The 27,872-nt window shown below is 40.1% G+C and overlaps 1 protein-coding gene across 3 annotated transcripts in view; it reads left to right on the top strand.

Annotated features, from left to right (window-relative positions):
- MYLK4 (myosin light chain kinase family member 4) overlaps window positions 1-27,872 on the top strand; it is a 77,814-nt gene that overhangs the window by 43,153 nt on the left and 6,789 nt on the right. The window contains exons 2-13 of one of the 3 annotated variants that reach the window (XM_013056769.2): window positions 6,848-6,992; window positions 11,681-11,759; window positions 12,104-12,554; window positions 14,138-14,436; window positions 15,580-15,685; window positions 17,933-18,026; window positions 18,103-18,212; window positions 19,311-19,452; window positions 22,235-22,305; window positions 23,093-23,221; window positions 23,696-23,848; window positions 27,100-27,178. In XM_013056769.2, the coding sequence (XP_012912223.1) occupies window positions 6,990-6,992; window positions 11,681-11,759; window positions 12,104-12,554; window positions 14,138-14,436; window positions 15,580-15,685; window positions 17,933-18,026; window positions 18,103-18,212; window positions 19,311-19,452; window positions 22,235-22,305; window positions 23,093-23,221; window positions 23,696-23,848; window positions 27,100-27,178 (1,716 nt within the window). In that variant the 5' untranslated portion in view covers window positions 6,848-6,989. The remainder of the gene's footprint in view (window positions 1-6,847; window positions 6,993-11,680; window positions 11,760-12,103; window positions 12,555-14,137; window positions 14,437-15,579; window positions 15,686-17,932; window positions 18,027-18,102; window positions 18,213-19,310; window positions 19,453-22,234; window positions 22,306-23,092; window positions 23,222-23,695; window positions 23,849-27,099; window positions 27,179-27,872) is intronic. The other 2 variants (XM_004753608.3, XM_045066995.1) reach the window with 2 other exon arrangements.

The following is a 27,872-nucleotide window of genomic DNA, read 5'->3' as shown; positions in this document are numbered from 1 at the left end:
TGTGTGTGACCATCCCAGCATGGCTTCCCCCTTCCAGTTTTGAGTTAGATTTCCTTAACTCATTTCACAATGCTCTTTAAGATCTCTCTAGATTCAAATGGATTTTATGATTTAGTAAGTTTTTGAATTCCTTGTCTTGTTTTGAACTCTTAGAATATTGTGGATTTTGGGGAGTACATTGTGCGGTTGAGAATACAAAAGAATACAAAAGTTATGTATCTGACCCACTGGACTGTGAAGCAAACTCCTTCCCTTCCTTTAATTTCTCTCTAAAACCTCATTTAAATTTGTGATGTTAAATCTAAGGTGATTTTTTCAGGCTCCTTCCTGTTTTGCCATGAACCAACATGAAAAGTAAATAGCTAATTTCCACAACATTAAAAAGGTTACCTTTTGCTTTGTTTTGCCTTTGTCTATTGAAGTAGCAATCTCTTGGCTTTGAAAATAAGGACATTGTTCTTCTCAGAATCAGCAAATGAAGCTCTCTGCCATAGCTGCCTAAGACCATGAATTTGGAAAGGAACCTGAGCAGCATGTTTTACAAACTCAACCCCACCTCACCAGTCACTACCTCTGAACAGCGCTTGAGAAGACACAGCAGGAGAATTCTGAAGAACTCAGAGACTACTCCCATCTCCTGGTAGCAAGGAGCAAATCAGAAACTTTGCTGATAAAATCTGGAGGAGAACTCCTTTGGTGTTGACAGGGCTTAAAGTGGTTGAAGCAAAGCCCTCACCTGCTGAGAAATGGAGACCTAAATAAATAGCACAAACCAAACAAGCATGATTTTTTTTCTATGATCTGCCATAAAGACACTTTTACTTAGGCCTTACTTCGATAAATCATCCCCATAAATAGATGCCAAGAGACAAGATCCATAGAAAAGCACCAAGCAGCAGATTCTTGCCAGCGTGGGAAGCTTCTGAGCGTGCTCTGTAAGTGTGCCAAGATTTATTCTTGATTCTGTGGCATCACAGAACTTGAGCGCTAAAGGGATGTTGGAGTAATGGATATGATGTCTGACTTAATCACCATTAGAAATATGGTAAATGGCTTTGGCAGGAAAATGCAGAGCCATTTATTTAGCATCTATTTTAATGTTGAGTTAGGTGCTCTCCAAAGAAGCGTAATCAGACACTTCAGAGGAGATAGGTACTGCTTGTCTCCTTCATAATCACAACAAAGTGAAATGTGGCAATAACAATATCTAACCTCTTCTCATTTTATTACCAAAAGTATCCTTTAAGCAGCTCTTGGGGCACCTGGCTGGTTCAGACAGTGGAGTGTGCGACTCTTGACCTCGAGGTTGTGAGCCTCAGCCCCAAGTTGGGTGTAAGGATGACTTAAAAATAATAAAATCTTCTAAAAAATATATTCATTAAGTGTTTCTCTATGTTAGTGTATTATTGAATGTTAAAGTTATGGTTGATATAGGTATATGAATAATTGATCTTAAATATATGCATTAAGCAAATGAATATTTACAGGACATGTTCTGATTTTTATGAGGTCTAAGACATTTGCTGGGAAGGTGGTCAAATGATACATTAGTTCAATAACCCACACTCAGGGTGGACTCTCAGATGTGAATTGGTAACACAAGCCTTTAAGTTCTTGCAAAGGTCTGAGAAGACTATGAGCTTTCTCCTAGAGGTTCAGGCCAACAAATTTCTCTGCATGAAAGAGGGAACTTCTGGGTGCCACAGGAGACTAAGGACAAGACAGTCAAGCCTGAAACCAGATATAATAAAGGGTGTGCTACAGCACCCCTTCTGAAAACTTTACACAGCTGGTTGAGATGCTCAGTAAATACTGCCCCACATCAGCCCTGACCCCTATTTTCTACTCAGTCTGTGTTTATCTGTCGAATGCCGTGTGAAATGCTAGAAATACCAAGATATGCAGGCAGAGTCAGGTGTGAAAACAAATAATGCCAACACAGTATGATAAATACGTGATGGATGTATCATCAATAAATGTGGAAGAAAGAGTGACTTCTCTTCTGGCAGAAGGATGTGGAACCAGAGTGTTTAAGGAGGAATTCACAAAGGGAAACTTCTTGAGGTAGGGTCTTGAATAATGAGTAAGAGTTTCTACACTTTCTGGAAGTATGATCCCTGGAGCACTTACAACAGAACCATTTCCAAATCTTGTGAAAAATGTTCTTGTGCTGCAGCCCAGACCTACTGATTAGGAATCTTTGGGGCAGGAGATAAACTTTGGGCCACTATCCCAGTGTCTAAGGTGGGCAAAGGTATTGCTGATAGAAACTCTCCTACCTCTTTACTCCCCTGCACTGCTTTCTCCTTGAGTGTCAAGGCACACTTTCCAATTCCTATGAATAATTAACTTCTAGGAACAGCACAGATAATATTAAAAGCTTTTATTCCGATATTAAAAATTATACAGCCATAAGCCTACTCTTGTGGCCAGGTGCACTCATACTATATTCATGGTTGCTGATGCAGAACTGAATTTCATAGCTGGGAGTCTGCAGTCACTCATCTTTCAGAGTAGACTGCACTGGATGGTCCCCATGCACATAGACGTCCCAGCCATGCCAGATACTTGACCTTCAAGGTTTCGGATCTTAGGAGGGTCCTGAGGGTGGTTAGGTCGTGAATTGTTTGGGAGGGCTCAGGACATCCTCCAGGATGGAAGTGCTTCCCTATTTGTATAACTGGTAGAGTACCAGAGTACCAGCTGAATATTCTCCTGTGTGTAAATAATAAAACAAAAGAATGAGATAAGAACACAGAGAGTTCACTAAGGTGTTCAGAATGTGCTCCATAAATTGAGCCTTTAAGTCTATCTTAGGAGTGAAAGCACAGACAGTTAGATGGTATCAGACGTTATGTACTATCTGTGTACTGTAAAAGTTTTGTTTCATCAGAACTGGGTTAAATAAAATTTCTTTTGCTCCTTTTAAGGGGTTGATAATCACCTTTATAGCAACCAAGTTATAGCACTTGTGTTAACAATCCTAACTGTATTCTTTGCATTTTTGAACTGATCAGAATATATTACTGATTTCCTCTAGAGTTTACCATTGGCACAGTTTCCTTGTACCTTAGGTCAGGTTGTTGTAACAAAATACCATAGACTGAGTGGCTTGCACAGCAATTTCTTTCTCACAGTTCTAGAGGCTGGAAGGCTGAGGTCAGGGTGCCAAGGGTGGTCTGATTCTGATGAGAATCATTTCCCTGTCTTGCAGACAGTTGCAATATCTCTGTATCCTCCCACGGCAGAGAGATAGAGAAAGGACCAGGTTTCCTTCTTATAAAAACACTAATTTCACCAGAGAGTCTACCCTCATGACATCATCTATACCTAATTACCACTTAAAGGTCCCACCTTCTTATATTGGAAGTTTAATTGGGAGTTTGGGCTTCAATATATGAATTTTGGCAGGACACAAACATTCGGCCCATTGCAGAACCTTTACCCCTTAGTGTTTCTTTTCTATGAGACCTGAGTTTGGCAGAGACCCTAGAAATTAGGTACAGCAGGTCTCACTCACGCACCCTTCTGAGTCCTTGCTAGGACTCCTTGGGTCAGTGTCAAAATTCTGGGCATTCTTCAAAGCTCACTGATATTCCACACAGTTCTGGACTTACACTGGCCATTGCCCTCAAGGGCAGCCAACATCCAGACCAGCGGAACATGTGTTAGCTCCTTCCTGCTTTCTCCACAGTCCTCCCTCTGAGCTTAACCAAATGTGATGATGGCTTTTTATGGACAGAAGACAGATTCAAATAAATACAAGCAGCCATGACAAATATCTTGTGAAATATTTCTTAGCACCAAGTCATTATGGATGTTATCTGGATCAATGTTTTCAACATTGTAATGTGCATGGGAATCACCTGGGAATAGTTAAAAGGCAGATTCTGACTGGATAAGTGAAGGGAGGGGCTGAGAGGCTCTGCGGGTCCCAGGTCACTGTGGTCCCCAGACCTACTTTGAGTAGAAGGGACTAGATAATGAAAGGTTTGGGGATAGTCATGACTGATTGTTTCTATCTACTGAGTTTGGATTATATATTCCAAAAACTATATAACTTTTTAAGAGCTTTAAGAAACTTTTTAAGAGCTTTGCAACTTCTCATTATTTTTTCAGAGATAGCTTTTTAAAGCTACTTTGTAGTGTGCTTGCAAAATTTGCTGTGCAGGGTAAGATATGGAAAGACAAACCATAATGAGGTTAGATATTTTGCTTGATAAATCTAAGTTCAAATCTCAGAACCTCCTTAACAACCCGTGGGACCACACATCACCTCACCTGAGGAAACACAGAGTTCCCCAGGAGCCTCTGCCAGCAGACGCTACTTCCACGAGCCAGCCTGTGGTGAGAGGCTGGACCAAAATGCTGATTGCTTACTCAGAGCAGGAGACAGGAGATGGAGTGATAAAAGTGAACCTAAAATAAAAATTAAAAAGCACACTGAGAACACTATGTGAAATGAATGCTTGTAAAACTGTCTGCGGCAGGAAGAAGTAGAAGAGTTTTATTAGGTGATGAAAAAACACTATATACTTCATGTGAAAACATTCCAAGGTTGGGTCTTATGTAGTGTAAAAGAAGAATCTTACTAAGTAAGACTCAATTTAATCAGAGGAACATCAAAGAGCTATAATCCCATTTATACCTGCATTTGAAATTGGTTGTTCTCTCCTCTCTCTCTGTCTCTCTCTCTCTCTCACACACACACAACACAACACATTGCAATTCCTTAATAATCTTGATGCCTTGTTTTTGAAATGCTCAGGTGCTTGTTTTTCTGGTGGCAGAATCCCAAGAGGGCAGAGCAAGCCACCATTTATGGTTTTCAGATACACTTCTGTGTAAAGGGCTATAAATAATTCTACACTGCGTGGAGTGGTGTTTCTCCACTTAAGTGGAGTCAGGCTGCCTTCTGCTCACCTCCGTTTTGGTAGAGGAGCTAAATCACTTTCAATTAATTGAGCTTTGACCAGGAAGCAAGGCAGAGGATTTCAGGTGTGGTTAGAAATGCTGGGTTTTTTTTTATTGGCTTGCCCTCCTTGGATGTCCCTGAGATCCCTTTTGAAGAGGATGTTCTGTGGTCTCTGGGCCAGTCTGCCTGAGGCTCATGTCCGTACATGTGTCCCTGGGCGGCCGGCAAGGTAGAGGCAGTGGTTCGCTGGGTGATCCGTCCTAGAGAGGGTCACATAGCCTTGCTGGTGCTGGAGAGGACTCGGGATTTGGAGAGATACCACGTCTCCAGTGTTATTACTGTCATTCAAAACTATGGTACAGCAGCCTGGATGGTAAGAAGGACTCAGGGAAGAAACCCCACCTTGACAAAACAACCCAGAGTGAGGGGAGCTGAGAACACAGAGACAGTGGCTCCCAACCCTTGCAGTACCTTAGAATTGGGGTGTGTATGTGTGGCTGTGGGGCGGAGGGTGGGGTGGATATTAGAAAAAACAGTAGTGTGCAGCCGCACGCCCTCTTTAGGGGTGGAACCTGTGCATTAAATATTGTCAAACGCCTGCCCCCCACCCCTAGTTTTGACCTGTTTAGAACAAAGGAGGGTTGGGCCTGGAAGGTGGGGTATAGCGTGTGTGGCCAACAGAAGTCACGTGGGTAGTTGGGGAAAAGGAGCAGTTAGAGTCAGAGGGCTCAGCATTTTCTGGTGGGGAGGGCAGGAGAAGTGATGATGAGAAGGATATAAAATAATATGAGTTCATTTATAAGATGTTTTGGGTAAGCTTATCCCTTGGGCACAAGATGAGGGAAAAACACAATCTATATGATCAAAGTACCTGACGTGACTAAATATTTAGGTGACGATTCTTAACTTGTTCTAACTGCTTCTTCTAAAATCGGCAAAGGCCGGCTGGTTAGAAGAATGGAGGCGAGCCTATGGTTTTAATGACTTGTACCTCTCATCCACAGCCTGGCCTGGCCCTTGGGATGGTGGGGCAGATATTAGGGGTCTGCTACCCCTAACCTGTCAGTCTTCACACATCGCATCAGGACTGAACATATGGTCTGCATGGTATTGGCCATAACAAGGGCTTATTGGAATAAGAAAACCTGAAAGTGTATTTAAATTAAGAAAAGTCTGTAGTCAATGAGGAATAACCCGATACAGTGCATTTGACCAGCGCTGTTCCCTACTCAGTCTTTCCTGCTCGAGGAGACAGTTAAATGTGATAGTACACTCTTTTTTTTTTTTTTTTTTAAATAATTCTGTTCAATACATCTTAAAGTTGAATAAAAGTAAAATTACCACGTATCTTCACTTGACAGATGGTCTAATTAGACTCTCCTGAACCAGCCTTTAATTTCCGGTCTTTTGCTTTCTGAATGAAGCACTGCCCATGTAACAGTGAATGCATCAAAAGGCTTTAATTTTCCTGCAGGGTTATTTTCTCAGGTGACTGATTATCCTTGATGTTCTTCTCAGCAGCAGGGGAGGGTCTGCTTACTGAGTTTTCAGGCCAGGGTGAACACTTTCCTTCCTGGATTTGGTCCGTTCGATCCTGTCTTGCCTTATTCTGTGCCAGTCCCGATGGACCATGAAACCGGTTATGCTTTGTGAACATTCCTTTCATCAGCCCGGGGACTTTAGGGAGTCTTCTCACTTAGGGCAAGAATTTGAGTGTGCCCTGAAGATGAAAAGAAATAGATTTACTTTACAAAGAATTTCTAAAATTATCTTTTTTACTCAAGCAAGGAAATGTAGTTTTGATATTCTGAAAATTCCTCTTTTTGTATTTCTTTTATTTTATTGTATTCCATTTTTTTTTCTCTTCCTCACGATGAGCCCAAAGTTTAACAGTCATTATACATTGTTATCATTTTGTTTTTGTATTTCTAGGTATTAGGTTAAAATTACCAAAAGGTGTTCATCTTGGCGTCTCCACAGCAGTGATAATGACAAGGTGTTCATCTTGGCGTCGCCACAGCAGTGATAATGACAAGCTCGGGCTGTGCAGTTAGTATAGTCATGTTCCATTGTGATGGTAAGAAAACAGTTTTCTGTAGCAATCATAATCCCCAAATACAGGGCCGAGGATATAACTTACCATCAGTTAAGTGATGCAAAGGATATGAGCATCAGTGACAGGGATACATTTCGGATGGTGCTGGGAGAGTGGGGCTTTTCAGTGACACAGCCTGATTAAAGAGTATTGTCAGTTATCATATGGATTCACTCGTATGTGGAACATAAGGAACAGAGCAGAGGACCACAGGGGAAGGGAAGGTAAACTGAATGGGAAGAAATCAGAGAGGGAGACAAACCATGAGAGACTCTGGACTCTGGGAACCAAACTGAAGGTCACAGAAGGGAGTGGGGCGGAGGGATGCGGTGACTGGGTGATGGGTATTAAGGAGGGTACGTGTGGTGATGAGTATTGGGTGTTATATGCAACTAATGAATCACTGAACACTCCATCAAAAACGAATCTTGTATTCTATGCCGGCTAATTGCACATAAAAAAGTAAAAATAAATAATAAATAAATAAATACTCTAAAAAAAAAAAAAGGACATTGTCAGAATGAGGATACCCGTCCTGCAGGCACTTCTTTCCTTTACTATACACAGGTTCACCAAGCATATTCATCATGTGGTGCTGGGGAAACAAATGTGAAGACAAGGGTCCATATCCCAGGTTGGGGACAGGCATGTCAAGTGGCCATAGAATACCCAGAAGATGATCACTGCTTTGAGGGCGTTCAGAGGAGGCAGTAGCTGTTTGCCTTTCTGTTCTTTAAAAGTTTAAATCCACTTTAAGATGGATTTCTAAGGTTGGTTTGTATTGAATGGAAAGGAGAGGGATGAGGCAAAGTCATTCAACAGAACTAATTTTCCTTTTGGTTGTTCTACCACGTTGAGGAGAAACAGAGTTGTCGTGTAGTACTGGGACAGACTTGTGGTCTGCGGTGGGAGTGAACTCCACAGTGGGTAGGTGGACACAGGCTTCCGGATGGATGTTGTCTTCCTGAGTAGCTCTTGTTTCCATGGCAGTCAGTGAAACTGCCTGGAGACAGAGTATAAGATGCATACAATTGGTCTAAATGTCAAAATAGTCATTAAGCAATGAATCTTGACCTCTTACAAGCAATTTGCAAGAAATGAGCTCATTGTTCAAATTATGTACTTGCCCTTGAACCTGCTGATTAGAATAATTCTTCTCTAAAGCACATTATTTCAGAAAATCATAATGTAAGAAATGGTGTTATTTGAAAGAAGTCCTCAAATTATTTTGATTTTGCACTGCTATCAGTAAAATGCATTTAAGTAAATCCCAACGTTTATTCAGAAATATGCACATTGATAAACAATATGTGTATATTTATTTTTATAAATAAATTTAGCATATGACAGAAACTTATAAATTATATACCTGTCCAATTTTATTCATACATGTTTTAAAACATATATAAAATGTAAATTTTAAAAGAATAGAAAACAAATAGAAATGAGTTCTAACATGTCCTTTATACAACCTGAAAACTACTTTGGAAACATTCCCCACTCAGGACTCCAGTCAAGAAAACTGTACAGAGTGGAGAGAACAGAACTTGTTTTAAATACTTGGGCATTTGGGTCTCCTTTCTTCTGTATGTCATTCTAAATGCATCAATGGATTATTAAAAAAGCAATGAATAATTGGTCATTAAAGGAATCCATATGCAAATATAGAAGTATTTATTAAGTGAAGGAATAATGAGTGAATTTGAGAGCACTGAGGCGCTCACACTCATCTCTGTCATCAGTGTGATTTTAGCAAAGGAACTTAGTTTCTGACATGACTTTTATTTATTAACAGAAGAGGACAGTAATCCTTACAGAACATCATGCTTAACATAGTAAAATGGGTAGAAAATATGTTCATCTTTGGACAAGATATATCTAAAGACTTGTGCTTCCTATTTTATCATCTTCTTCAGATAACATGAAAACCCTCTTCATACTGAAGTTGCTGTTCAGAAGCAGGAAAGGAGAAATACAGCTTCTGTTTTTTGGAAACTCAGTTCAAATTTCCTCTAGATGTCAGTATTACATAGAGAAATAAAAATACAATGACCTGTGGCAATGAATAAAGACCTCCTTACATTATTTAAGTGGTAAAACATATGTGATATATAATTGACAAAGAAAAAAACCAGCCTCTTTTGGAAGCTGGTTTCTTATATTCTTCAGAATCGACAGCTTCTCCTGTTGGTCAGCTCCCATTGCTCTACCGTAAGAATGTTCACAAAACTCCTAAAACGTTGCCACTAGTACCTGGATGACCTTAGAGGCAAAGGCTCATCAGTTTGGCACTCCATGGAGTCTTACCTCCAAATTCTCCATTTTACCTATTTTGATGAACTGAAATTGATTGATACATACCTGTTTTCTTTATCAAGTCCACCTATGTTCATCTTATCCAGAATAAATCCAGAAGCACAAAGCCTACCCACCAAGAATTTTCATTTCAAAAAAGAAACACTGAAAAACAAAATTGTACAGTATCTTAAACACAATTTGTTAGACTCTCTTATTTGGCTAATTTGACTTGTTTTCCAAGTTGGACTTGAATTCTCTCTCTCTTGCCTTTCTTCTATGTTAATTCTAATTGTTTGGTAAATATTTATTTCTTCACTCTACTAACTTGTTTCCATTTTATACCCTTCTCTCTCTCTCTTTCTCTGTTTTTTTTAGATTCTTATTTATTTATTTGACAGAGTGAGAGAGAGATCACAAGTAGGCAGAGCAGCAAGCTGGCAGAGAGAGGGGGAAGCAGGCAAAGACAAAAGGACTCTAAGCTTCCTGCTGAGCTTAGAGTCCTATGTGGGGCTCTATCTCAGGACCCCCGAGATCATGACCTAAGCGGAAGGCAGTGGCTCAACCCACTGAGCCACCCAGGTGCCTCTATACCCTTCTCTCTTAATCTTCCTTCTTATCTCCTGTGATACTGGCTGTGCGATAGATACTCAGTAAATACTAACAACACACCTTCCCTGTAATCTATTTTTTTTTCTGAGTGACAGTACAGTGTAATAGTTAAAGGCACAAAATGAAGAAGACAGCTGACTAATAATCCTGGCTCGACCATTTCTGAACTGCATAATCCTTGGAATTTACCTGATTTCATTATAAAATGTGGCTAATAATATCTATCCCAAAGGGTTCACCTTTGGGTTAACCAAAGGGTTGCTATGAGGATCAACTGACATGCTTAGAAATGTGCCCCGTATGTAGATAGTGCTTAGTGTATATTAGCCACATCAACATTGACATCATCACCACCATCACCCTCTTCCTCATCTTCATCACCACCACCAGCATCATCCCTGTCACCACCACCATCATCATCATCACCACCACCTCCATCATTATCACCACCATTGTCATCATCATCACTATCATCACCACCATCATCGCTATATCGTAGTCACTGGGCTAAGTGCCAGAGATTCAAAGATGAACCAGTCTTCCTGCCCATTTAAGCAAGGCCTACAGGCTAGTGGGAAATTAATGGAAAAAATATTTAAAAGTGTTGTCGGTGATGCTGGGGTGGGTGGATATGCTGCACACAGAGGGAAGAGCAGCTGGCTTTGCCTGAAGAACTTGAAGAACATTTGTCCTGCACTTTTACTTAGAAGAGGAAGTTACAAACTCTGAGGATATAATCTCTAATTCGGTTTTCCACAGATTTACTAAACCTACCACCTTTGTGTTTCAATGTCTCTATCTGAAAAAGGGAAATGCTCTGAAGCTATGAGGCTGCCCTTTGGATTATTAAAAGTACATCAGCAGTCTGTCTTGATGCCTCTGAGCTGCACTTACATGGAGTTTCATGCTTGCAAGTCACCCTAAGGCAGATTTTACTCTCTCTTCGAAGAAAAGAAACTGATTCTTTGGACATCCACACAATTTAATTAATTTATAGTGCAAAACTTTGGAATTTATGATAACTTGGGTGGATTGGGCTAATGTTTATATTTTATGTGGTATTTAAGAAAAGTTGGCTAAGCCAATTCAGAGAAGCCAGAACTATGAGAAGGATGTTTACCTGCCTAGGAAAAGGGTCATCTGTTCTAAGCCATGTGAAAGCTCATTTACAGTGGCTTACTTTATTTAGTCTCCTACTTTTTGGTTTACAAAATCTTAGTCACATAGATCCTCTCATTTTTATCTGATTTATATGTGAACCATATCAAGACAATATAACCAGAGGTCAGAGGTGACGATACATTATCAATATCCTTTAATCCATTCATGAAGATGGGCCTTCTTTTACAAACAATGCCAGAGTTTAACAGAATTTCTTTTAGAGCAATGAGATCATTTGTTTTCAAATATTGTAGTCTATACAGTTTCATCAATTCAGACTGTCCCCTAACTTACTATTAATTCTAGTGTTTTGTTTTGTTTGTTTTTTTTGAATCATGCAATACAGTGGTTTTAAATCTGGGATGATTTTACCCCCAGGGGACACTTAGCAATTTCTGGAGACATTTTGGATATTAGAACTGGGAGGGAAGCTACCATTGTTTTCTGGTGGGTAGAAGACAGAGATGCTACAAAATGTTCTATAATGCTCATGACATTTTCCACAACAAAGAATTACCCACACCATGTGTCAGTAGTGCTGAGGTTGAGAAACACTGATGTAATTAATAAGTGACTTCAATTATTCAATTGTGTATCCACAGGCTAAGGAGAAGTCATGGTCACAGCTTGGCCTGAAGGAAACAGCCCCTGTCAAAGACAAAAGGACATCGGCCCTCACAGGTAACATCTTTAGAAGACTAGAGATTTATGCATAAAAAAAGCTCTGGTATAAAAGTCCTGTTGTCATTGTTCTTATTCAGAAGGAATTACGTGTTCATAAAGCTCTGTGTTGGGAGAAGCGCTGTTTGAATAACTTTATTTGATTGGCTTTGGGTCCTACTAGTTACAAACTAAAAACTCTTTGGGAACCCAAATGTCAGTCAATTGGTCATGTTCACGTCTACTTTGCTTTTCCAAAGCGTATATCTTCTGATAAAGAGAAACCTGAATAGAAATGCCATTATGTGAAGCCGAAATTATACTGATCACATGCGTCCTCCATTAAAATATTTTGTGGCTTTTAGAGAGATCTTCCCAGAAGAATCAGCCCTCCTCTGAGAAAGAGAAGGTTAATAAACTCAATGAGAAAAATTCTGAGAAGACCAATGCCTCTCTAGTTCAGAGAAGTTTTGCCACGTTTCTTACTGAAAGACCACAAGACAAGGTAGAAGACTTTGCTCTAAGAAGTTCCATAGAGCCAGGAGAAAATAAAGACACAAGAGGCATTTCAAGCACACAGAGACTGAGCAGACAAGAAAACAGTAGTGCTGGAAATGATAAGCAAGCCATCGTGGATAAAAATGAACGTCCAGTGTGCAAAGGAGAGAAAAATGGGCTTCATTCTAAGGAAGATCCTAGTGGAAAAGAAGTTGAGATGAAAGGAGAATCAGCAATTGCAAATGAAACAGCGTTGGACAAGTGCTCAGATAAAAAGCAGTGTGTTGGTAAAACTAACAGTGATCGATTCTGGGAAAGGTAGGCTTTAAACCATTGCTCGCCTACAGCTGACGTCTTTGGTAGACTTATGTGCCGTTGCAATTTAAGGCCATACCAAAAGGAGAACTGAAGTGAGTTTTTAAAGCAACGGTTTAGGGCGCCTGGGTGGCTCAGTGGGTTAAGCCGCTGCCTTCGGCTCAGGTCATGATCTCAGGGTCCTGGGATCGAGTCCCGCATCGGGCTCTCTGCTCAGCGGGGAGCCTGCTTCCTCCTCTCTCTCTCTCTGCCTACTTGTGATTTCTCTCTGTCAAATAAATAAATAAAATCTTTAAAAAAAAAAAATAAAGCAACGGTTTAGAAACTAGTTTCCCAGCTGGTGTGGGTTTCTCTTGGCCCTGTTTCTTGCCATTACTTTTTCTTCTTGCCTGTGATATTTTCAGCCATTTTTACTGTTTTCTTCTACTAACTGATAGATAAAGATAATGACTATTATCAATCAATATTTTTTAAAATATTTTATTTATTTATTTGACAGACAGAGATCACAAGTAGGCAGAGAGGCAGGCAGAGAGAGAGTGGGAAGAAGGCTCCCCGCTGAGCAGAGAGCCCAATGCGGGGCTTGATCCCAGGATCCTGGGATCATGACCTGAGCCGAAGGTAGAGGCTTTAACCCACTGAGCCACCCAGGCGCCCCGAATCAGTATTTTTTTAAGAGATTAAGACGTTCTTATTTTTAGCAATATAAAGCACATCCTTCCTAAGATCAAGAATTGAATAATGAGATCAGATTTATCCATAAGTTAAGAAACTAATTCTTAACTTATGCCTGATAAATTGGCTATTTTCCGAGGTTATTGTAAGGATTGAGTAAGAAGTAGATTATAGAAGGACTCTTCCTCAACTGCAAAGTTTCACATATAAGTTCAGGTAATTATGTAGCCAATCACAATCAATTACTCTATATTGTGATGGGCCACAGAATGTATCTGGAACAGAGTATCCAAATACCTGTGTGTTTTTTAGGGAATTAAGATATAATTTTTATTTCACTTATAAATAATGTATTTGAAAGCTAATCATGGAGAAGCCTAATTTTTAAAGAATTAAACGTAAAAACCAATATTTATTACGAAAGTCCATCACTGCGAGGATGTGCTTGGTAAGGTAAGGAGCTGTTAAAAAACTGAAGTTAGTTCAATTCTTTCATCAATGAAGGTTTACTCTCCCTGCTGTTTATATTCAGAGAGATGATTACTTCCCTTAGTATACTTAATTTAGTCATCTGTCTCTTCTATAAGAAAAGGAAGTGAAAAAAATGAAGATCGAATTATCTAGGTATCATAAAATGACTCCTTTGGTAAAGATTCCGTGGAATAACTTGGGGTCATAATGAGGTCATCAGGGGAGTCCCTGGGATCCAAGTCATCTACACCTGTTCTTGGGCTTCTTCATTTGACGGGGAAACATACTGCTCCATTTCATCCCAAATGCCGAACCAGCCCACTCTATCATGAAGCTTCACCAAACCACCATGTTCAGCAAGCTTTAGCGCTAACACCTTTGACCAGCTGAAAGTTATCTCCTTGAAACGTTGAGAGCTGCAGCTGGATTTTATTTTCCAGGTGTATCAGCAATGTAAAAGCCATTTCCTCATCCCGAATCCTGGAAAACTCAGCACTAGTGCCCACTTTCCAGAACGCTGAGAAAGCAGAACCCACTGGCAGCAGCAAGCGGAGGGTGATGGAGGAGTGCTTCACCAAAGAGGACAACAAAAAGTGCAGAATAGATGTAGCGAGCCCAGGTGAAGGACACGCATTTAGGACACAGGAAACTGGACAAGCCCAGGGGGGCTTACAAGGCAAACCCCTGGAGTCCACTGGAACTAAGATCTCCAGACAGCAAGATCTGGTGGCTCTACTGGGTAGGAAATGGCTTTTGTTTCAGTCTTTTAGAACTTCTTAATCTTTTCCAGCAAACATTTCCAACTGAATTCCACCTAGCCTAACAGCCTGAAGGAGGCACAATGCCAACTGATGCCATTGGTGTATGTAAAAAAATCACCCTTCCCCCCTTTTTTTGTCTGAAGAGATGAATGCCACCAAGAGAATTCTTGCATGACTTCTTTCGTTTTCAGCATATTTATGGTGTAAGAGATGAATGGCTATATCAAATTAGATTCCCGGAGACTTCTAGTATCTGAATTTTTAAAAATATTAGCACTTGGCAGAGTTCCTAGCACAAGATAAGTGCTCCAGAATTACACGTTGAATACATTTAAAGTTCTGAAACCAAAGTTATTATCAACTCACCTCCCCTTGTATCCTTGTATGCATGTAAGAAGCTGAATGCAATAGATGCTTAAATATGGAATAAATGGGGAAATGAATGGGCTCATGGAAAGCAAACCATGGAAAAATTAAAAGAACGCTGGAAGAATATTACTGAGTTTGTGCTTTAGAACTGATCATGTCGTGGACTAGAGTTAGAACACTTAGTTCTAACTAAGAGGGTGGGAAGCAGGAGAAATTTGAGAGCTGTAGCATATGTACTTAGCCAGTTTTATTGGTGGTTTTATTTCCAGACAGGAAAATTTCATCTTTGTGCCTTAAAAGTGTCTTAAATAAAGTCTAAAATATTTTGGAAAGTAATATAGAATAATAGCCAACATTTCAATGACATAAGAATCTCTTCATCTTTCTTTCTTTGTTTTAATTAAAATAATGGACCTTATCAGTGTTTTTTTTTAATGGATCAAACAATTTCTTATCTTTGAACTTACATGGTTTCGGGCTTAGGAGAATTATCTGTATGGACTGTACTGGGATTAGAGCTTTTCAACTATTGTGGCATTTCTAAAAGTTGTTCTGAAGATGGTACAAACCATAGTTTTGTGGTCCTGACATTCTTTCTGAAAGATGTCAGGTGTCACTTTTATGTCTTACAGACCATAATATGCAATAAAAACATACATTCCCTGGATCACTAGCCACAAAATAGGGCCCAGTTTGGGTGCCAGAAAGAGGTCTGTTTAACAAATGGCCCTTCTCTTCCTCTCACCATCTAGATGATGTCCCGGCTCCTCCCGCCCCGTTTAATCACCGTATCGTGACAGCCAAACAAGCAGCCATCAACAGTTTTTATACTGTGAGCAGAACGGAAATTTTAGGAGGGTAAGTAATGCTCAATTTTAACACGCTTTCAACAAAGGAAGAGAGTTTTCAAAGAGGCAGATCCTGAGGATTGCGTAAATGTTTGCCAGCCTTGACCCAAGAACCAGAAACATTATAAAGAAGCATTTTAAGAGATTGCAAGCATTTCTGAAAATCGTCACTGATGTCAGAAATGTTGATGTGGTGACAGTGACTGAAGTCCACATTTATTATCTGCTTTACTTCCCATGTTGTAATGTCTGAAAGTGGGAGAAACCCTAGTGAGTCACCAGGAAGCTTAGAAGCTGTTCAAAACTTGAAAATGAAGATACAAAATGTAGAAATGAGTGAACACTGTGTATTTATTGTGGCATGTGTTAAATCTTTTTTTTTTTTTACCATTATTGTTGGTTTTCCATCTATGTCGTTACTGTATTAATTGCTATTATGTGTTTTGAGTGATTGCTTCAGTCACCGAAGAATTGTTTTGAAGGATGTCTAAATGTACACTCTCCCCTTGAAGGAGGAAAAGTACAGTCCATCAGACCGAATTTATTAGTGGGGGATATTCCTTCCTCTTCTACAATAGTCACAACCCTCCTTTGATATCTTGTAATTTAATGTCTAAATTGTAAAGTTTGCTACTGTCAGCAAATCTATGTGAAATAGCAAAAGGAAGCAGAATGTTTATACTGCTATACACAAAAGTTACTTTACCAACACATGGAAAATATGCATAGAAACTACAGGGCATGTTTCTGCATTTGGTCATTGGTGGGGGGTCATCCCTACTGTGAAGTTTCTTCTTCCTCTTCTGGCTCCATATTTCCTTTGTCCTCCACGAGGGGGAACCACCTGAATGCTTCGCTCGTCAGCCTGCTCATGATAGAGAACTGCCCTTGAGACTATGAGGAAGGGCAGACAGACAAATGGGAACTCTGAAACATGAATAGGTACCCTGGGAGTCTTTAGTATTACTGCACGTAGAGGCCCATTCGGGTCATGAGGGACTTCAGTGGTAACCCAGCAATTGTCTCGGAAGGAGAATAGTTATTTGTTGAAGATGCTTTGAGAAAATTCCAAGGGCATTTTCTTTCCTTCCTTTTTTTTTTTTAAAGATGTATTTATTTTAGAGAGAGAGAGAGAGAGGGAGCACAAGCAGGGGGAGGGGAAAAGGGAGAGGGAGAAGCAGGCTCCTTGATGAGCAGGGTACCTGATGAGAGGCTCCATCCCAGGACCCTGAGATCATGACCTGAGCCGAAATCAAGAGGGCGATGCTTCACCCACTGAGCCATCTGTGGCACTCCCAGGGCATTATCTTCATCAGTAGTCACAGGTGAGGTTCCTGGGCTGTGTTCATGTGGTCCACTAAAGAGACTAGATCTGGAATGGTAGTTGGAATTCAGGTCCTTCTTTGGCTTCTGTTTACAGGAATGTCATTCTCTGAGACCCATCTGTTTTTGCACAGATGTAGCTGAGTTGAGCGGGACGTAGTGGTGGTCACCACACTGCCTCTGTCACTTGTTGCCACCATCCTCACCTCTGCAGTCCTCCAGATGTGGTGGGCCTTCAGGTCACAATGTTGCTCAGGAAGCTTCCCCTTCGACCCACACCATGATAGCCACATTGCACAAGCAGGCACCTGTGTTCTGTTTTACTAAATCAGGAATCAAAGAAAGAAGTCGTATTTTAAAATTGTTCAAGACTGTGCATTTCGATATGTGATTACATGTGTAAGAAGCTGTCCTTCAAAGTATATATAAATTTATATCCAAGATAAATTGTCAAAAAATCTCATGGGTGATTATATTATACGTATTTTTATTATGTGTATCCATGTGCAATATTGCTATTACTTTATTTATATGCAGTTTCCAAAATAATTTTATATGGCTGACCCACACCCTGTATTGTTCATATGCTTACAAAGCCTAGCTTATTCCACTCATATGTATTCAGAAAGCTTCTCTTTTTTCCTATAACAAGTTCTCAAATTTTAGGCTGCATGTGAATCGCCTAAGGAGCTCTGAAAATGCAGATTCTGGGGACTTACCCTGGATTCTGGCCTTAGTAGGTCTGGGGTAGGGCCGGGAAACCCCTCAGCCCGTGACAGAGAGACCGCACTTTAATATTATTTTAGAAGCTTATTGGCTATAGTAGATACACTTAACAGGTTTGTTCACTCAAACCCCGAAAGAGAAATGCCCCGACAGCTGCGTCTTCCACTGGGGCGCACCTCACGCGGCACCACGTCCTCTTCTTCCACAGGGGGCGTTTTGGCCAGGTTCACAAGTGTGAAGAGAAAGCAACAGGTCTGAAGCTGGCGGCCAAGATCATCAAGACCAGAAGCACGAGGGATAAGGTAAAGACCGTGTCACGTGGATCTCTCCTTGTCATCATCATCTTCACTTCGCTAAAACATCTGTCCTTCTTCTCAGGATGAAGTGAAGAATGAGATCAACATCATGAACCAGCTGGATCACGTGAACCTCATTCAGCTCTACGATGCCTTTGAGTCAAAGAATGACATCGTCCTGGTCATGGAGTAGTACGTGTTCTACCGGCCCCCAGCCCCTCCCCTGCACAGCTACGTGCAGACCCCATGATTACGCAGCCGTAGCTCTGTCTTGCTTTGGAAGTTGCTAGATCTGTGCTTAGTGCACTTCTGATTCCGACTGGCATGTACCAGACAACTGCATCGGTTTCAGAAGGAAAATTATGTAGGAATCCACATCTCCATGTGTGACTTTACTGAGAAGTAGAATAACCTCATAGACATAGCTTTAGATCTAAGCTATAAAACTGTCAAATAGCCAGCCTAAAGGTTATTATGGTTAACCTGAAGGAAAGTGATTTTGAACTACACTTTATTTTCAGCCTAATCTTTAATACAAAGTTCACATCAAATTCTTAGTAATTGGGACTAAGAGACTTGCAACTAGGTTTCATTTTTGTAAAAATTTAGTAAGCAGTTAGAAAGTGAGTAGTTCTCATTAACGCTGATTCACTATTGTGATTCAGTTCATTCTTTCCTCCGCTTGGGGTTTTGTTTATCATTGTGCAATGGGAATTTGGGTAATAAAATGTCTAGCATCAGAAGCACACAGGAGTGGATTAAAGCCTCTGCCTTTGGCTTAGGTCATGATCCCAGGGTGCTGGGATCAAGCCCTGTATCAGGCTCTCTCTCTCTGTCTGCCTCTGCCTACTTGTGATCTCTGTCTGTCAAATAAATAAATAAAATCTTTTAAAAAAAAGCACATAGGAGCTCTTTAACACTGAAAGTCTGAGGAGACCCCATTTGACCTTTGCTTGGTATTTGGGATTCCTCTCCCTGCCTTTGTAAGGTCCTCTTTATCTTTTGTATATGTTAAATATACATATATGTTTGTAAATGGCAGATGTGAACTCACTTCAGAGCTGCAGCCACTGGATGATGGGGACCTTGAGGCTTTCCCATAGTGAAATTGATGGTAGCATTAAAGGGCCTCAGCTAAGCATCATCTATCTGAGATAGTGATGGAGGTAGAGAAGTCACACACACCTGCTGGAGGAGTTAGGGGAGCTTAAACACCCAGCTGCTATACCAAGAAATAGCTGTGTTCAGGAAGGAGTCATACTCAGGACTTCACACCTCTTCCTTCTGCAGTGTGGATGGAGGGGAGCTGTTTGATCGCATCATCGATGACAACTACAATCTGACCGAGTTTGATTCCATCCTGTTCATCAAGCAGATATGTGAGGGCATAAGACACATGCATCAGATGTACATTCTCCACTTGGATCTGAAGGTAAAGCATGCTGTTTGGAATGAAGCCCCTTCCACTCTCCCCTCCTGTAGATCAGTGGGTCCCGTCAGATACTATTTGCCAGCTTGGGAAATTTATGCTGTCATGAGGTACATATTTGGAAATTAAAGAAAACCTGGATTCTTAGCGTCATCTTCCTAATCCCAGCTTTCATCACCCCCTAATATTTGCACATCTCTACCTTCAGGGACAACTATTCAGATTCTTGTAACTTCCCTGTGAAAGAAATCCACGTGGGAGATCCTTTCCCTAAAAGATTAGGATTAAAACCACCACCAGCACCAGCACCAGCACCAGCACCAGCACCAGCACCGTGGGGGTCATTGCTGTGTCCCTCTCATTTTTAGAATAAGTAGGTAGGAGGATTTTAGCTAACTCAGAATTCCCTAGTGGTAGCCAAGTTTTCCCACTCTCCAAGCATCCTTAGTGGTCTCCAACTCTTTTAGGAGGCACTGGACTTTAGGGATTTGTTTTTCTGTGGTCATGCTAGAGCAGTGAGTAGATACCTATGGCAGAATGGGGTATAGGACAGCCAGAAGGGCAGTGCTAAAATGCTGAGGAGCTGGGAAGGGTGGTGGAAGTGGGGCTGGCACCAAATTGGACATGGTGGAGAACCTATGTAAGCAGCGGGGAGCCAAGCCACCTGCCTTTCTCATCTAATTTAATGACCCTTCCCTTTTGATCTCTCTTCCATTATGAAGTGCCTAGAATTGGACTATAAATGGTTAGAACTAAGGAAAGACCCAGACTCAGTAACTCTGATCAGCTCTAATATTGTGGTTAAATATCATAAATTGCCTCTTCTTGTGTGGCACAATCATTTTCTCATTTTCCTGTTTGTACAGCATGACCGTAAGATAAAATATATATTCTCTAAAACATACCATCAATTGCAAGTCATAGGGGATTATAGAGCTAAATAAATTTAACTTCCTTAAATTGGTTTCCATGGTCTACTCTTCTTGTAACTTAGCTTCCCTCACTGTTTTGATTTATGTGTGCTACCTCTCCCATTCACAGGGCAGGAGGAAGTGGTGTATGAAAGACAAAGTCAGAGGTTGAAAATCATTAGCAAAGCGCTGGCTTCAAACTGAGTTTTATAATATGTGTTTCCATGGAGCATTTTCCTTGAGTGTAGATACTCTGCAGATATCCCTAAAGGGATTTGATTGGCAACTATAACTAGGACCTGACCTGTCATAAGTCAAAAAGCTCAGTATGTGGCTTCATAACATTGATTGAAGACTTGCAATGGGCAATTTTAGTTATGGCTTGAAGGCAAAGATAATAGTAAAGGCGACAGCTGGATGGGTCATTAAGGACCACTCATCCCTTACAGAAATCTCCTTGGAAGAAAAAGGACCAAAAATATTAAGAGTGCTTATCACCATTGGAGGGGAGATTATAGGTGACTTAAAAATGAAAAATGGTCTCCTTTATATTTTTCTGGGTTTTGCAAATCTTATTCAATGAACATGCTTTTCTTTAATAGTTAGAAAAAAATTAACTTTTTGAAGTGCCTTCAAAGCATAAACACATTTTTATATCATAGTATTCTTTGACAATTGGACAACTTTATTCATATTGATCAGTTATTTAACTTGAAACCAAATGTTCTTATAGAGTTTCCACTTCATCATTAATAGCTTTTATTCATGGACACCAATTTTAGAGATATTTTAGAGATATTTTAGAAAAGGACTTCCAAAGACATTATGTCAACCAAATGGTCCATTGAATGTTGATCAAGTGCTTCTTAGTTTCTGATCTCATTTGAACCTCCTTTCCACCAAGACAGGAAGAGAGGGAATAGCTGTGATCCCACCTATAGGATGGGACATGGGATCCTGGGCATTCAGCAACTTGGCTAATGTGCCCCAGCTCTTAGGCATGAGTTGGGACTAGAACTTGAGAGTTCCAAGCAATTCTTTGAAAATTCTTTTTTATGGATGACCTAGACTTTAAATCAAATTCCCTGTTTTTCTCAGACCTCAGTTTTTCTGACCTGACAAATACAAGCATCCTTATAAGACACTCCATAAACACCAAGTTGCAATTCTAATATCCATGTTTTCTCCCTCTTCACCCCCTAGACTGTCACCTTGACGGAGAGCAAAGACTTAACCAGAGTCAAACTCAAGAGAACACTTAGTCAAGGGTTTGGGCACTGAGAACAAACTCAGCAAAACTTTGGAATTGCTGAGAATGAGGAATGAATGAGGGGGGAAGTCTTCCTTTTACACATGACTTTCCCATAGACTGAGCGCAAAGGGAAAATCTGGAGGTCAGGAGCGTTCACGTTATATTGCATACTCAGTGTGGTTGTTTAAATGAATCAGGCTATTTCTCCTGGAACTCATAAATCTTCGGGAAAGATATTCCTCCAAGAAGGGGAAATTCGTACTTAATAATTTTAGAGGGGCAGAGTCAAGTCCGAGACAGCCTCCACCAGTCCATTTGGAAGGTACTGAAGCAGGCTCCTTGTCTTTCTTCCCTCAAAGAGGCCTCTGCTTGAACTCACACATTATGGTAAACTGCAGAACCAGGGAGAGAGACAGGCAGGGTAATGCAAGGTTGGCAGGGTACCCACAACCTCATCCACCACAAAATTAAAGGAGAAAATACCCACACAGACAAGCCAGACCCAAAGTGAAAGGCCTGATATGTTTTTCCTGAGCATTGCTGTATTTTTAGTTGTGGTTCAAGGACAATTTGAGTGAATGATGGTTGTTTTCATTGCTAATGTGTCTCTTTCTCCTGGCAGCCTGAGAATATCCTGTGTGTGAATCGGGATGCTAAACAAATAAAAATTATTGATTTTGGATTGGCCAGAAGGTATGTGTATTTGGACATAGGTATATGAATGGAGGTAGTGAGCATGTTGGTGCTCTTTCTTTGCAAAGATAAATCTGATACACTTCTTGGTTTTAGACTCTCGTTTAGAATTAACTTGACAAAAATTATATCCCAGACTTACCTTGCTGACTTTGGAATTGGAATGTTTAGAGGTTTCTACAGTGTATCCAAGAAAAAAAAATAAGAAAACTTAAAATCTTATACATTAAATTTGAAGACATTAATTTAGAATTTGTAAGTTTGTCTTAGTCTTCTTATTTGTTCCATCCGTAAAGAGAAGATTTACTTTTAAAAAAATGAATATGAGATTGCAAAGGGTTCTGGTTCCTATAAGCTTTTTAAGTGAACAGAGTTTATATGTGGACTTCAGTCCTTTAATGGTGAATATAAAATGGATGCAAATAATTGCATTTCACTTACGCGTTAAGATGGCCATACTCAAGCCATTGGTATGTCAAGGATTGTATCAGTTTTCCTTTTGTTGTGTTCTAGATTTCAGGTGTTCTATTTTTACCAGCTTTCCCCGCCACTGTTTCAGGTTATTAAGGTTTTCCAGTATGAATTATGACTCTTAAACTCCTGGAACTTTTAAAAACAAGTTTTAAACACGATTTCCTAAATACACGGTTTCTTTTAAAGCCTGTGTATTTAAAGTTTGCTGCGTGGCTGAAGTTATTTTGTCTTATAGACAGCATCTTTTCAGTTTCTATGACGGTTGCTGTTTGATTGACCCTCTCATCCCTCCACTTTGTCTCCCAAATTCCAGGTACAAACCCAGAGAGAAGCTGAAGGTGAACTTTGGAACTCCGGAATTTCTTGCCCCTGAAGTTGTGAACTATGATTTTGTTTCCTTTCCCACTGACATGTGGAGTGTGGGCGTCATTGCCTATATGCTGTAAGCAGGTCTCCAGTCTCTCTGACACTTACACACAGGCATCAATTTAGGTCTTTTAACAGATAAACACCACCGTGCCATGTTGAGTCACTTTCTGGGCTCTGTGAATCCTGTGGGTGAAAGGAGTCAATTCTTTCCCTGCTCATCACCTGAAAAGTAAATGTATGTCTACTTGTAATTGTGTTAACTCTTAGGACAATACCTCATGTAATAAAAGTAATTAAAAAGCAACTTGGGGGGGAGGGGGGTTGGGAGAAGGGGGGTGGGATTATGGACATTGGGGAGGGTATGTGCTTTGGTGAGTGCTGTGAAGTGTGTAAACCTGACGATTCACAGACCTGTACCCCTGGGGATAAAAATATATGTTTCTAAAAAATAAAAAATTAAAAAAAAAAAAGCAACTTGGGTCCTGATCTCCTAAATGATGAAGGTTAGCCTTACCTCTCACCTCACTCTGGTTCCTCTGTCTTACAGACTGAGCGGTTTGTCTCCCTTCCTGGGGGACAATGATGCTGAGACCCTGAGCAACATCCTGGCCTGCAGGTGGGACTTAGAGGATGAAGAATTTCAGGACATCTCAGAGGAGGCCAGGGAGTTTATCTCCAAGCTTTTGATTAAGGAGAAGAGGTAACCCAAGTTGGTTCCGGGCTTTAGAAGAAGGAGGGAGAATAGGGAAGCATACGCTACCATAATACATGGAAATAACTCCTAAATTCTCTTTGTGACATCTCTGATGCCTGAGAAAAGTTGTAAGTGGAAGGAGTTTGATGCTCTTGACCTTGCTTACTGAGATCAGGGACTGGTTTGGTCACAAGGCTTGAAAGGGGCTACAAAAGCTTCCCTGCTTCTGCCTTTTGCAATAAGACTCTAGCAATTAGGGGCTCTTACTGGGCCTCCAAATGAAGGGTTTGGGATAAGTTATTTCCATAACCCCTTTCACATCTACAAAGCACATATCTGGCTCTGTGTAGCTGAATACTTAACTATCATTTCATTTCAGAGCCTGCTGTGGGCCAGACTGTGCCAAGTGCTTTATAGGCTTGTCTTTTAACCCCTATCCATCTCCGAGAGGTGGGAATTATCATTCCTGTTTTATTAATGAGACTCTAAATAGTTTTCCCAAGAGCATATGGCTAGTCAGTGGCAGAACGGAGCATCCAAAATTCAACCTTCCCCTAAGGCTGCCCACTTAACTATTACATATTATGTGGTCTTCTATTTTCTGTCATGCTAAAACCACGTTAATTCAAAATTCAGCAGATGGAGGCGCCTGGGTGGCTCAGTCTGTTAAGCATCCTGCCTTTGGCTGAGGTCATGATCTCAGGATGCTGGGATCCAGCCCCGCATGGAGCTCCCAGCTCAGTGAGGAGTCTGCTTCTCCCTCTACCCTTCTCCCCTGTTTGTGCATGTGCGCACTCTCTCTCTCTCTCTCAAATAAATAAATAAAACCTTAAAGAATTCAGCTAATGAAGAAAAGTGACTTTGAAACAGAGGGGCTTGCATTTTAGAATTACAGGCAGTGAGGGGCTCCTGGGTGGCTCAGTCATTAAGAATTACAGTCAGTGGAAGGATATTGTGATTTAGTCAAAAACACTTTTTCAGGTGGTTTTATATTTAAAATGTAAAATGGTAAACAGTGTTTAAGATTTTCAAGGCCAACCATACTGGCTTCACTGTTTTATTATCTTTATGGCTTTTAAGTTATTAATAAACATGACCGTGAACAGATAGGAGGGTGTAATTGGGGGGAGGGGATTAAAGAAGCAACATGGGTCTGGAGCTATACCTGCACCAAGGAGGTGTTTTATCAGTAGTCTTCCAGGAAATGGGTCTGGGGCATTGAGAACACATATTTAAAGTCTGACCCTGTCTATAGGTAACCCATGATCTAAGAGAAGAGATAGATATTTTTTTAAAGGATAGAATACAATGCAGTTAATGCAAAGGTAGTCTGTTGAAAAGGGTCAGTCGGGACTGAGTCCTAGAGGGTAAGGAGGACTTAGCTAGGCAGGGGGTGTCAGTGTGAGGAGGGGGCACTGTACAGACATGGGTTTTATCTTTCATGGAAAGGCACAACACCTGATATTACCATTATTATTATTATTATTATTATTAATATTTATATATCACTGAACAATAGGCAGTGAACAGATGGAAAATGTCAACTCTGTCAAATCTTTGGTGGGAGAGATCTACATCTACTGAGAATCTATTAGACAGATATGCTTTTATGTGTTATCTGATTTAATGTTCTGGATTAAATGAAGACACAGAGGCTGATAGTAGTCAAGCAGTCACATGGCTAGCCCAGGGCAGGTCATAGCCTTGCTTCGTGGCATCCAGTGCCATGTCATGCCTGCTCCTTTGGTCTGAGCAATTCACTAATACCTTAGGAGGGATAGCTACACATTTAAGCAGAAAGACAACTGGGCAAGTGTTCAAATCAATAGTTGGATGAAACTACAGTCAAAACCTGGTACCAATATCAGAGAATAAATTTCTGGATGCAAAAATAAACTTGAAACTGTACCAAAATTTTAATTATCTGCACTATGTTATTATTTATTTTTAATAGTCAGCTTTCAGAAATTTATATTACTACAGTACAGAAATAATAATTTTTGGCACTTTCAGTTATTGGAATGCTTCAGGAGGTCCAATACTGAAAATTTATGATATTCAACAAAATAGCACTTCCAGGTGAGGTTGGTGGAGGTCAAGAGTTTCAAAAAAAATTATATCTGGCTGTTTAAGGTCCTACTAATGGTGATGTTGTCACCAAGTTATTAAACTTTCCTTCATGGATTCAAGTTAAGAGTTTCCATCTCTTCAGGTCTTTTACTTAAATGTTCAGTATCTGATGAAGCAATTTTACTGAAGAAATCTACAAACTGGAGCTCCATGCCCATTGGAAACTACTTTCTTGATACTATTTCAGAAGTAGGCTCCAGACTGTTGCACTCACTTATAGTTTTTATTTTGAAAGGTTATTAGGTTTAAGGTTATAAATGTTAGCACACAAGACAAATTTATAAAACTCGGAATTAGAAAATAATATCATCTTTATAATTCTTTCCCATGTTATTTTAAAATCATATAAACCTTTGCTGGTTCAAAAGGATATAGTTTCTTTGTAAAGGTATCTAATGAACTCTCTCTCAGTATGTACATTAACCCCTTATCTATTTAAGTCTTCAAAATTTCTTTTTAAAAATATTTATTTATTTAATTTGGGAGAGAGAGAGAGAGACAGACAGAAGAATGTGTGGGAGGGGTAAATGGAGAGAGAAGGAGAATCCCAAGCAGACTCTGCACTGAATGTGGCAGAGCCTGACGTGTGGCTCAATCTCATGACAGTGAGATCACGACCTGATCATGACCAAGAGTTGGAGCTTAACCAACTGTGCCACCCAGACACCCCCAAAATTTCTTAATTCAAAAGTTAGTGATGCATATTATTCAAGAGCTTTAAGAGCTTAAATATGTAAAGTCACTTTTATAATTATCAAGAATCATTGTAGCATTTTGTTTTTGGAATAGTAAGTGTACATTTATTTTTTTCTGCTGATGGATAGATGTTCAATTCATGAAGCTCAAGCATTGCATGAAAAATGGTTACTTGTGTTGGAAAGTGGATGTTCAACTATGAACAACAATTTTGAATTATTTGCCTCATTTGTCTCACTGCTGTTGTTACCCTGACTGGATTTGATAGTACCCTACAATCATCAGTGATAGTTCCAGAGAAGATAGAACTGCCTGTGAATTTGACACTTGGCCATCTGGTCTCTCAAATGCAATGGCCAGAGTTGAGGTGAATGACAGATTCAGGCCTCCTTAGTGTGTCTCTGCTAACAGCCTTCCAAATTTCCCTTTAGCTGGAGAATAAGTGCAAGTGAAGCTCTCAAACACCCTTGGCTGTCAGATCACAAGCTCCACTCCAGACTCATCACACAGGTAACGGAGGCTTGTTGCTTTTCCTCTTCTTTTCTACCTGACCTCAGTCTTTTGATGATCAGAGGCTAAAAGCATCTTAGTCTCATATGGGGTTCTGTCTAATTCTATCTCTCATAGCCTTCCAATTTTGTGCTAATGTTGAACTGCTTAAAATATTTTTATTGAGCAGTTGTATGAGTTTTTTTTTTTTAAATAAATACTTCTTACATGGTTTAGGAGATATTTTCAGCATAACTATTTATTATGTTTATTATTCAATCATTGTACTCATTATGATATAAATTACATCACTGTACTATGTGCACACACTTATACACATATATAGTCTAGAATATATAAACAAACAATATTTGGGAATATATGGGTTAGTGTACATTCAGGATAAATATGCCTCCCTAAAACAGAACTCAGAATTTTAATGTTTATGGTTACATTGTTCAGTCTTCTCTGAGCACCACAAAGCTGTGAGACTCAGGTTGATCCAGAAAACAACATAAATATATGTGAAGGAGACTCTTACCAAAGACTGAATGAAGATGACCTAAATACTTGTGGTTTTTTTCATCCTTTTTTTCAAGTTTCTAATTAAATTCAAGTTAGTTAACATAGAGTGTAATATTAATTTGAGGTGCAGAATTTAGTGATTCCTCACTTACATGCGATACCCAGTGCTCATCACAAGTGCTCTTCTTAA

The sequence above is a fragment of the Mustela putorius genome, unplaced genomic scaffold (genome assembly GCF_011764305.1).
Source record: "Mustela putorius furo isolate JIRA1106 unplaced genomic scaffold, ASM1176430v1.1 tig00003870_pilon_pilon_pilon, whole genome shotgun sequence".
In the NCBI taxonomy this organism is placed as follows: Eukaryota; Metazoa; Chordata; class Mammalia; order Carnivora; family Mustelidae; genus Mustela; species Mustela putorius.
Note: the sequence above shows the minus strand (reverse complement) of the source record. Positions and strands in the feature narration are given on the sequence as shown.